The sequence below is a fragment of the Electrona antarctica genome (assembly GCF_951216825.1).
Source record: "Electrona antarctica genome assembly, chromosome: 1".
In the NCBI taxonomy this organism is placed as follows: domain Eukaryota; kingdom Metazoa; phylum Chordata; class Actinopteri; order Myctophiformes; family Myctophidae; genus Electrona; species Electrona antarctica.
This window is the reverse complement of record NC_136806.1, coordinates 56,875,121-56,887,380: the sequence shown is the minus strand read 5'-3', so window position 1 is coordinate 56,887,380 and position 12,260 is coordinate 56,875,121. Positions and strand designations below refer to the sequence as shown.

The following is a 12,260-nucleotide window of genomic DNA, read 5'->3' as shown; positions in this document are numbered from 1 at the left end:
CCCCAACTGTTTACTGTACATATATTAGTTATTAGTTTATTGCTGCTATAGTGTTGATGATGTCTTGGATATTATTGGATTTGTCTTTAAATTCCTTGATTAATTCAATACACATGCGTGCCACAATGGAAACAAGCCATTTGGACTTTTTGACCGGTGCCTCCGCTCCATTATGCAGCTGTGTGTGTGTGTATATGTGTGTGTGTGTATGTGTATGTGTATGTGTGTGTGTGTGTGTGTGTGTGTGTGTGTGTGTGTGTGTGTGTGTATGTATGTATGTATGTATGTATGTATGTATGTATGCATGTATGCATGTATGTATGCATGTGTATGTCCGAGCACGGAAAGCTGCAATACGGTAACTCTGTCACTTCTCGACCTTTCGGGCCGCCAAACTGGCCACATCCTTGGGGGTCTGGATGTTGCTGGGACCCCCCTCGGACCCCCACATGGTACAGTTGCACCGCTCACTTCACACAGGTGATTTTGTTTTATCGCCCATCATAGTATAATCGTACCACTGTATCGTACCACGGTGGCTCCGCGCCATTTTGGGAAGTAGCTGAATTAAGTAGCTTGATGTAGCCAAAACACTGCCGAGGCGATCGACAAAGAACGGGAGGTATGGTATGATAAATTCTAACGCGACTAGCGACGGGACCGGGATGGGCCGTCAAAAACATAATCTTTGATTAGAATTGGACGGAATTACTTAGATCAAGAGTTATTCACGTTTGAAGATTTTCGATCTCATCCGCTACAATGGGGGGGAAACATTTTGGATGACGTCCCAACCGGAAATAACATCGAATGTTGTGCAACAGACGCTCCCAGCCTGTGGAGCGATGCGATCGGTTTTGATATCAATAAATCTCCGTCCTTTTATTCATCTCCGTTCTGAGCGACGAGCGTTACTAATTGACTCCGTTCTTGCCGCTCAAAGTATTCAATCAAGCTCACTTCTTAAAGGGCCATGAAACCCTAGAACAGGGTACTCAAATACACATCTTAAAGGTACAGAAAGAAATGTTTCAACAAGACAAAGATCCATAAGTTTAGTCATGTATGTATGTATGTATGAGTGCGGCAAGTCGTGCGATGAGTAGCCTACTGATAGCTGATGGTAGGTGTTGTAAACATATGCTCCACCTCAGCAATCATCTCCCAGGGGTCTAGTGAATTGAAGCGGGGAGAGTAGGCTATAGTGTTCTTGGCTGATACCGACAATAAGTCTCTCTGACCTACTTACTTACTGTACATTTACAATACGTGTGTGTGTGTGTGTGTGTGTGTGTGTGTGTGTGTGTGTGTGTGTGTGTGTGTGTGTGTGTGTGTGTGTGTGTGTGTGAGAGAGACATCTGAGTGATGTGTGCGAGAGAGAAAGAGCAGATTTGAATGAGTGAGAGAGAGAGAGAGAGAGCAGATTTGAATGAGTGAGTGTGTGTGTGTGTGTGTGTGTGTGTGTGTGTGTGTGTGTGTGTGTGTGTGTGTGTGTTGTGTGTGTGCGTGCGTACGTGCCTACAATGGCACATGAGAAGGAGAGAGACATATGGGCAGATAGACAGATACTGTGACAAAACTGACAGACAGAAAGGCGTGCCTGAGGGACATGGCTGCCATACTGTATAGACCCAGACTAATCCTGTATATGCAGTGGCCCCACGGGTGTTCCTTTGAACCCGGGCGCCACGTGCACCATCAAGAAGGGGAACACCTTCACAGCCCCTTACGGCCCATCTCATATGCAGTCAAATCAAAGGAGGTTTTGATGCCTCAGGTACAGAAAAGACTTGAAATAAGGGCTCATTACTCGTGTTAATTATTATGCCACATGTTTGCCACAGCTATGCGGCATACATTCGCACAAAGTGTCCTCGTTTTGTTTTTCCAACGCTGTCAGGCAGGCCTGGAATGTCGGCGTTTTATGGGCAAGGCCACTTGGGCCGTTCGTTTGGAGGTGTAAATTATTTGAGGGCACAAAGGCAAAAATGAATTAATTAAACAATGAATTAATTAAAAAGTCAAAACCGTGATTTGTGTTTTCAGCCATAATAGTCAATAGGGTTGGAAATGATAGAAGCATCCATGATATGACATGGACAGTCCATTGTATATTTGGTATAGCTAATTTGTATAACAAAATCAGAACTATAAAATTGTATGCGAGTTATGAAAACCTGCAAAACCCGTCAGTCGGTTCGTCGGTCACACCTGATGACATCACACCTCCATATATGGGCACGCCTCGTGACACATCACGCCCCGTGACACGTCACGCCACCATATATGGCCGTCTCCATATATGAAGATCACGACACCGACCTCATCTAACCCTGGATAAGAGTAGACTGGATCATCACCTAGATCTGCATATATGGAGCCGGCCAGCAACTCTACATCTGACCTCAAACCCTTAGATCTCCATATATGGAGCTGACCTGTTCTGACATTCCATATGTTGATCCCACCCCACCCGTCCTTCCTCTTCGATTCCTCCCTTTTGACCGATACCTGTCCATTCAAACTCTAGACGGGCCCGCCCCAAAGTAATTAGTGCAGCCGCGCCCGGCAGCCGGCGAAAACTGGTTCTCAACAGGCCCGAAAATTAAGGCCCAGCCCTACCTGATCCCTCATCAAACCCTGTACAATCAAGACACTGCCCCGCTGCCACCCTTAGATCTCCATATAGGCCTATGGAGCTGACCCTATTCTGACATGTTGACATGTTGATCTGACTTCATCAAACCCTGTACACTCAAGACACACGCCATATATGGCCAGACCTTATCAAACCCTGTACACTCAAGACACGCGCCATATATAGCCAGACCTCATCAAACCCTGTACACTCAAGACACTGCACCCGCTGCCACCCTTAGAGCTCCATATATGGAGCTGACTGTATAACAATCAGAACCATAAAGTTATATGTCTGAGTTATATTAAATAAAGTAAAGAAATAAAGGTCCTGTACCTGCAACAGTAAGTCTTTATACTGGAAATGAACTGTATTGCAGAGCAAAAGGAAAACGCAAACTATTTCTTTTTAACTTAAATTGCAATGTCTTAATTAAGGTAGATCAAACAAAATAATACAATTGAACAATCAATCCCTTTTCAAAATGTAAATGTTCACTTCAGAATTTCCCCTACAATGTCCCTTTAAAGGTGTCCCAGAGTCAAAGTATCCCAAAGTAATCCCCAAAAAGTAATCTAAGTAAATCAGTATGAGTATTCCAAAAGTTGTAGATCCTCTCTTTTGTTAAATAAAGTAGTCCCCAAAGTTATAAAACAAAAAGGCAATGCATTGCTCACTGGAAAAAAGAAAAGTATATCCTTCTCACCCAACCTTTAAGTCAGGAGTCCTCTGCTAGTTCCTTTGAAGAGAGAGCGGCTATATTTCCATTCCGCTCTTGCTGTTCCTTCGTTCACAAGCTCTGATTTGTTTGTCCAGAGCACAAATCCTCAGAAATGTCCAAACAAACTTTTCTGCTTCCCCTACCCAAAGTTCTTCGGTCAAACTACGTATCGGTTTGAGTTAAGTTCTGATATTTGCTTAGTATTGGCTTGAAAAGATGTGTGTTTGACAAACAAGTGACAACCACACCTAACACTCTTCTAACTGCCCCAAAATGGAACCCAGGCTCGGCGCCTCACTTCCTGTTCCTTTATAGTTTCCTGGCAGTTCACTTCCTGGAATTGGAACTATTCCTGGAACTATTGCTCACATGCTTTTCCCCACAGCTCCCCCTGTGATCAAACTTTGTAATTTTGTCAACAGAAAATGTATGACCATGGTTCAACTACACCAAACACCATATATTCTTGTACACTACATTTCAGGGTTAAATATTCAACCATAGTTTAATTTAACCAATATATTCCCTTATTATTCCCCAGTATATGTTTCATTTTCTTTCAATACTCATACAAGGACAGGCAATACATTATTTCACACATTTATGTGGCAGTCTCACAACCTGTTCTGACATTCCATATGTTGATCTGACCTCATCAAACCCTGTACACTTCAAGACACGCTCCATATATGGCCAGTACAGAATTAATTCCATATGTTGATCTGATCCCCCCATGCCAAAGCACCAGCGCTCGCCCAGCAGTCTTCCGCCCGTCACCCAGGCGGATGCGTGCACACGAGGTCACTTCTCGCCCTCAGGGCGTCTTACTGGGCGTCTTACTGGTATTAAAGAACTAAAATAAATACAAGTCCTGTACATGTGTCAGTAATTCTTCATAGCCTACTGTAACCAAAGTATTATTGTATTGCAACAAAATAATAGGATTAATCATAATTGAACAATCAATCATTTCAAAATACAAATGAAAATACGATTTTTGAAGTCCTGCAACGCAAAGTTCCTTACTTCATTTCAATCTGCAATGAGTCAAGTATCCCAAAAGTAATCCAAAAGTAATCGAACCAAAAATTGTAGATCTTCCATTTTCCAAAATCAAGTCAATCTATAAAGTCAGCAAATATAAAGGCAATGCTTTGCTCAAGCAGGTCAAAAGTATATTCCTCACCCAACCAATTCAAGTCAGGAGGCCATAGGTTCACCTTGGCCAAAAGCTCTGAATTGATTCAGAGCTATTAAACTCTCAGAAATGCTCTTTTATCAATTTCTGATTATGGATTAGTATTATTGGCCTTAATATAAAAGAGTCTCTTTGACAAACCACTTTCCCATTGAAAGCCCATTCATCCAAACAGAAAAGTATATCTAATTGTATTAAACAACGTCAAACTCACCAACATTGCAGCGGTACGAAAAGCTGTAAAGTTTTTGTTTAATAAAAATCCACCGTAGACATGTTATGAACTACTTCCTGTCAAGAAATCCATTGCAGGTGATTTTTTTTTCAAAGTGTTGGAGTTTGGAAGTGCTCGTTGTATATCACTCAACGGTCCTGCGTATACCACCTGTTTTGAATTTGCACATAATGGAGGAGGCAGCAAGATGTTGCTTTACTGCTAATGAGCGTTTCCAAACTCTGACACTTAGAAAATAAATCACCTGCAAGGTATTTCTTGCCCGGTGGCCTAGTGGTCCAGGCGCATGCCACATATACTGTAGGCTCTGGCCTGACGGCGCGTTCGAGTCCGTTCATGACGACCTTTGCTGCATGACTCTCCCCTTCTCTTTCCCTCTTTCCTGTCAGTCTTCACTTGATACTATCAATAAAGGCAGAAAAGCCAAAAACAAATCTTAATAAAAAAAAAGAAGGTATTTCTTGACGGGAAGTAGTTCATAACATGTGTACGGTGGATATTTATGAAACAAACACTTTGCAGATAGAAAGAGGATAATTCAAGCTTTTCGTACAGCTGCAATGTTGGTGAGTTTGACATTGTTTAATACAATTAGATAAGACTTTTCTGTTTGGATGAATGGGCTTTCAACAGGAAGTTGCACCTAGTTAGCACCTTGCTGGCAAGATGGCAGCCATGTGCATGGCAGAATCTCGTCAATGGCAGAATCTCTTTGCCCACAGCCGCCCTATACGGCCGCCTCACTTCCTGTACTTTTATAGCTGTTACTGGTACGGTACCTCACTTCCTGGAACTATTGCTAACAGGCTTTTTCCCAACAGCTCCCTCTATGAGCAAACCTTGTCAACAGAAAATGAATAAGTCGTCCATGAACATCTTTATTTATGTGGCAGTGTCACAGAATGGATAACTTGCCTCCTGTCCCTGCTATTTCCATCCTATATATGACCACTTCATCATTGGACTGGATTAACCTCAGATACACTGTTGCCACTGAGATTTGTGAGATTAAAAGAAAATGTTATAGGAATAGCTCTGTTTCAATAAAGCTAAATAGCTGTTTAATTGTGTGTGTGTGTGTGTGTGTGTGTGTGTGTGTGTGTGTGTGTGTGTGTGTGTGTGTGCGTGCGTGCGTGCGTGAAAATTCATCCCTCTCTCCATTAGTCAGAATTAAAAAACGGTGCCCTTATGGAAATGTGCAAGCACAGCTAGAGAAAACGCTTGCAATGTGCCACCAGTTAAGATTCACCATTTCAAATTCCATTCAAGACAAAGCAAAACCTTGAGGGGGGGGGGGGACAGCTGATTACAGCTGGAGGAGGAGAAGAGAAGAGCTCTTTCAGTGCAGGTGCAGCAACACATATGGGAGACACTGCTTTGCACAGCCTAGACGGAATCAGAGCTGTAGGAAGTGAGTGATCTCTGGCGAAATAAATCCAAAAGGAGATGCTTATCTAAATGAAAGACCCGACCCCCCCGCTGGGTGAAGACATTATGGATATGCTTAGTTGAGCCGTGAAGGGGGGGGGGGGGGGGGCTGCCATTGACTACTGGAGCGACGGCTAAAATGGGTGCACGGCAAAGCGATGGAAATCCTTAGCGCCGCGGCTCACCAGACACCGAAGCATCATCATCATCATCAACATCAACAACAAAAACACCGAATGAAGCAAAAAGAAACTCATTCGTGCCAAAAGAAAACGGCTATTTCGCGGTAATGTATATTTTCCCTGATGACATATAATTTCTTTAGATGCAGTCGAATCAATCCATGCATGCAGACGAATTCATGATTATGTGCAATGCTGACAGTGAACATCATTGGAATTTCGGTGAGAATAACATTCATAATATTGTCGCCTATAAATAATAGCCGGTTTACTTGGTCTATATATGTGTGACGCCTAAAGTACAGGAGGAATAATGCTTTTGTGGATTTAATGGATTAATCACTAATTGGGAGATGAAGATCAACCAATTAGTGGTGATAATAATCGGCATGGTAGTTGTGCATTTGCATCGTTTTGAATAGTGCTTCTATATGTGCACAATGATTAGAATATAGCCTAGCTATTGCTGAACCTTTGTATCTTTTTATTAGCTATACACACACACACACAGCATGTTGGATTGTTCAGATGAAATCCACTATAGGTCTACTCAAGAGAAATAGTGAATTACTTCTTAGACATGCGCTGTCAGACCTGTCATAGGCCTATACATACAAAATAACGTAATAATAACTTGCATCTGAACCCCCATCCCATTCCCTCTTGCTCTTGTTCCAGATGACGATTTAGAGAAGACTGTGTATGAGACATTAGGTGAAGAAGACTTTTCTGGAGCCGCGGCCACACATGCGCCTCACCTGCAACACGTATAGGCCCAAACCATGCCCAGCTTCCAGCCACCCAGTGTGAGCGCAAACCTCAGCGACGTGCCCTGGGACCCGGGCTCCGGGCCTGCAGCGTGGTCCGCGGTCACCAACAGCGCGGTGAAGATGGCGCTGATCTCCCTGATCGTGTGCATGTCTCTGTTCGGGAACGTGGTGGTCCTCCTGGTGTTCCAGAGGAAACCCCAGCTCCTCCACGTGGCCAACCGCTTTGTCCTCAACCTCCTGCTGGCCGACCTCCTGCAGACCGTCCTGGTCATGCCCTTCACCATCGCCGCCACCGTGCCGAGCGTCTGGCCCCTGGACGCCCGCCTCTGCCAGGCCCTGGTGGTGCTCATGCACCTGTTTGCCTTCGCCGGGGTCAACACCATCATCGTGGTCTCCGTGGACCGCTACCTCGCCATCATCCACCCGCTGTCCTATCCCACGCGCATGACCCCTCACCTGGGCACCAACCTCATCGCCTGCACCTGGGTCGTCAGCCTCCTCCAGAGCACCCCGCCGCTCTACGGCTGGGGCGCCATCGACTTTGACCGCCGCCACAACGTGTGCTCGGTGGTGTGGTCGTCCAGCCTGTCCTATTCCACCGTGGTGGCCGCCTTCTCCTTCTGGCTGCCCGTGCTCGTCATGGTCGGCTGCTACTGGATGGTGTTCCGGGCCGCCCGGAGGCAGAACGCCCTGGTGCACCCCATACAGACGGCCCACTCGCAGCCCCACCTGCAGCCGGACTCCCAGACGCCCTGTCCCCACGGCGTCCCCCAGCAGCTCCCACAGGCCACTCCACCCGAGGGTGCCTCCTCGGCCGGGGGCTACCCGGTCAGAGTACGGCACCGACGGTTCCACTACCACTGCAAGGCAGCACGCGTGGTGTTTGTGATCATGGCCTCGTACATCCTGGGCATGGGCCCGTACAGCATATTAAACACTGTGTCCATGTGCTCCAGCGCCGCCGTGCCCACCTGGCTGTCCTCCCTCGCCCTCGTGCTGTTCTTCCTGCAGTGTTGCCTACACCCCTACATCTACGGCTACATGCACCGCAGCGTCAGGAAGGAGTTCCTGGCGTTGCTGTGCGGGCCGTTCTGCAAGCACGGCTGCCCGAGGCAGGGCTCCGCCGCGGACAGCTGCCTCACGGCCACGGACGGGCGCACGGCCAGCGGAATGCACCCCAACCTGCCCAGCCTAGCCGCACGTGTCTTCCCGTTACGCACCTGGGAGGAGGGCACCACCTCGTCCTCTCCCACCGCGGACAGGCGGTCCGGGGACAGCCGTAAAGAGACCACCTCCATCAGCCTGAGCTCAGAGAGGGAGCTCATAGTCCACAGCAAGTGAAGCACAGTCCCCGGTCTACCACTCAGCTGAAAAGTTGAGTTATCCACCAAGTCACAACTAAGCTAATATTGAAAACAGGGTTCTATGATTTAACGTTGCTTTTAGGACAACATAATGTTCAAGTACCATTAAAGGTTGGGGGAAAACAATGAATAACAAGTGGAACTGCTAACATAGCTTACCGTAGGATATGGGTTCATCTATTTTGACAATATGGATTCATAAGACTTGCCTTTATAAAATCCTTTACAAACAATTATTTTGCTTGGTCAGAACTATAAGAAAACCATGCTATTGTGTGAATAGCTTTAACCCATTTAGGCCTGACAAAAAAGGTCTTCTGAAAGAATATATATTCAAAGATTTTTCACGATTTTTCAAAAATAGCAGACCTACAAGCTCGCTTGTAGATCTGCTATTTTTCAATAGCTAAAGCATAACATAATGCTAACACCAAAAGGGGTTCCCACCCAAAATGGGTTAAAACTTCTCAGTTGTCATATATTTTCTATACAAATCAGCACAACAATTCATTATTCTGGACATTCATGTCAAAAACAGTATGACAGTTTCAGTATATGTTATAATGTATGTTCCATAAAGTATATACATTTCACTACAGTCTATGACAATGTTACTATGTTTCAGAATGGGCATCGGAATCTGAGTTCAAGGTTTAATGAACAAGGGACCAAAATAATGTCCAAGACAAGGTATTACGTTTTTTTAAGAGTCTGAGAGGTGTTCTATTATACGTTACGTCTTATAATCTAATCTAATCTAAGTCTCTGAGTGCACTACTATAAATAGGCTTGAGGTAGAAATTGTTTTGATGTCATCAGAGTGGTTGTTTTAAATTTGGTCTAGCTTTTGGCCACAGTTTCTGCTAACTTGGTGACGTGTGCAGCTATCTCCTATACATTTCCTACTTTGTTCCTTGGGATTCCCTATTGACACTGAAACAGTTGGAGGTCACGGGATGCACTGTCCATGTGTCAGTGAAAGCAGCCATCCTCTGCAACTAAAGAGCTCAGGATCTTGTGTACGTTTAAGTGAGTTATGCCCGATGAATGAATGAGCTCTGCTTTTGATTCAATATTATCCATTTTTGTTTACAAATGCAGTAATTATTTCATTTTTCCATGACAAAATCAACATAATCCATAACCACATTTTAGTGGTTTTTGTGTCTTTGAGTGGGCTACCTACAGTAGGAAAGCACTCATTAGCCTGGAAATCAGACGAATCTGCCAGAACAAATAGTGAAATGAGTCTGGCCATGCCAGGCTGCTCTACCTGTACGTTTCATTTACAGTATTAATTTGGTTTACTTTCCCGTACATGCCCAATTTGCTTCTTTCCTTAATGTGCCATGTCATTGTACTTCATTGTGCTCCTACAAGTAGCCTGGGAAGAATTCCTTTTTGGGTTTATGATCCGGTGGGGAGTGGATGGTAATTCATGTCATGTTGTAGTCACTGATTTGTAGTCATCAGGCAGGAAACCACAAACCGAAATCAGGAGTACCCCAAATTCCCTGTGATCAAGGTCATGGTAATTTAGGGTCTTTTATTGGGTACCCAATAAAAGCCGACATGTTTCTTCAAGTACGTTTTGGATTAATTTGTTTGCTATATGCATATTTTATTCCAAATCATAGCGACTGGCGAGAGTCGCGAGACTAAAAACAAACAGTGGGGGACCAAAACAAAGCGACGCCAATAAAGCCGGAAGAGCCACAAACGGGAATACGAGTTTTTTTTCTTTTTACCATCCGGTGTAGACCGGATCACACGGCGATTTAGAAAACAAGTATTTTCCTACCTTAGCAATGACACCTTTTCTGTGTGGAAGAACACTAAATGTATTACTTTGTAGTACTCACTGGCAGAACAAATGCATAGGGAACAAGTGATGACGAAGGTGATAGTACACTCACATCCACACTAGCCCAGGAGCTGGACAGACGGCAGTACAAACTCAGCTCCACTGGGTTTATTAATTCAACGTTTCGATCACTGGGATTCTTCTTCATGAATGATTCCTGGATTCTTGGGAGTTTTCCTTACGAGCGTTGCGGACTCTATTTCTTCAACAAGTGATGACGACCCATATTTGTATTGAACAGATGGCAAAAGTAATTACATTTACTCATACATAGAAGTCATACATACTAGGCTGCATGCCATAGCATCTCCTCTAATATATCTATGCCATGATGATGACCCACTGAACACATGTAAACATATGGAACTCTGAAGATACCTCATATTTTTTAAGGATACAGTTTGCTTAAAGCCATGAAGTATTTACTGTTACTTACATTTGCTGTGAATGACTGTTGGTGCTTATATTGCATCAGTGCTAATAGAAAGGTAATGTATTAACCGTGTTAACAGGGTCAATTTATAGCTGCTATGGGATCTCAAGTGTCTTTTTTCCTGACAGTAAGGAGACCTGTAGCTTTTCAAGTGTTTGCGCATCAGAGAGATGCCACAGCGAAACATTAACCCATTTTAAAGGCCCCATTTACACTGGCAGCCAAATACAGCCTGAATCAGATTGAAATCTGATTGGTTTAAATGAGTCTTAACAGGTCACATGACTCATTTAAACAAATCAGATTCCAATCTGGATGTGGCTCATTCTACAAATGCCTTTAAATCAGTTTTCCCAATGTTGCCAATTGCCCATATGTCGTATGCTGCCGGGCAGAAGCGTGTTATCTCCATATTTTAACTTACAGTGGGTTTTTTTCTTCGTAAATTAACGCCATTAAGGCCTACTTGATCATACTAAAGCGTCACACACAAACATCAAAAGTGACACATCCGCAAGCTTGTAGATCTGCGAACGTTTGAATTTGGATCCTGAAAACAGTTTTGGACATTTGGAGGTTTCTACAGAGACGATATATATATATAGCTAAAATCTAAAACATGTGATGCTTTCCTGGTTTTAATGTGTTGAACAGAATGAGCCACCAGGAGAACACAAACTTTGTTATTACCAACAGTGGCTCTTATAGATGGTGAAGAAGAAACTACAAGAAACCCACAACTGAAGACCAGTGTTCTGGGCATTCTGGGCAGGACCCCCTTTTGGTGTTTTAAGCATTGTGTTGTACTTTAGCTATTGAAAAATAGCAGATCTACAAGCTCGTAGCGCGGCACTCGGTGCCGCGCTATGAGCTTGTAGACCTGCTTGTAGATCTGCTTTTTGAAAGATCGCGAAAATGTGGCGCAAATCTTTGAATATATATTCTTTCAGAGCGAATGTTTTTTCAAATCTTTTCTCCAGGGAGGGTCCCTGGAACTACACATTTTTAGATGGGGGTCCGAGGCCAATATATATTTTTGGGGGTCCTTGACATGAACATGTTTTGAGAACGACTGATATAGAAACACAGGTTTTTCAGAAAACTGTCATGATTTAGAAGACATCTGTAGAATCGTTGTCAGGTCTAAATGTGTGTATAGTGATTTGAGCTTAACTCACCACTAGGGGGGAGATATATAGCATAGTTGACAATCAAAAGTGTATTAGAAAACCATGTAACATTCCAGAGGCCACCAAGTATTGATTTAGTATCAATAGAGTATGTTTTGCACTCCGTCCGTGTGTCCTTGCTTTTGATTTTGTTGTCGATTTGTTTCTTTTCCTTAAAGAACACACAATTATGTAATATAGTTAAATAAGATAAGGTTTTATAAGTGCTTTACAAATGGCATATTTTTGTGAATAATA

General features: G+C 43.9%; 1 protein-coding gene and 1 long non-coding RNA gene across 3 annotated transcripts in view; one reads left to right on the top strand and one right to left on the bottom strand.

Moving 5' to 3' along the window:
- Positions 1–3,627, bottom strand: part of LOC306922851 — a 171,727-nt gene extending 168,100 nt beyond the window's left edge. The window contains exon 1 of one of the 2 annotated variants that reach the window (XR_013789971.1): positions 3,345–3,627. This is a non-coding gene — a long non-coding RNA (uncharacterized lncRNA). The remainder of the gene's footprint in view (positions 1–3,344) is intronic. The other variant, XR_013789972.1, reaches the window with a different exon arrangement.
- Positions 3,628–7,184: 3,557 nt separating this feature from the next.
- On the top strand, positions 7,185–8,513 carry gpr101 (G protein-coupled receptor 101; the record flags this gene model as incomplete). Its single annotated transcript, XM_079499441.1, has 1 exon — positions 7,185–8,513. One exon carries the CDS (start codon positions 7,185–7,187, stop codon positions 8,511–8,513), a length of 1,329 nt encoding a protein of 442 aa, XP_079355567.1.
- Between the last annotated feature and the right edge of the window lie 3,747 nt (positions 8,514–12,260).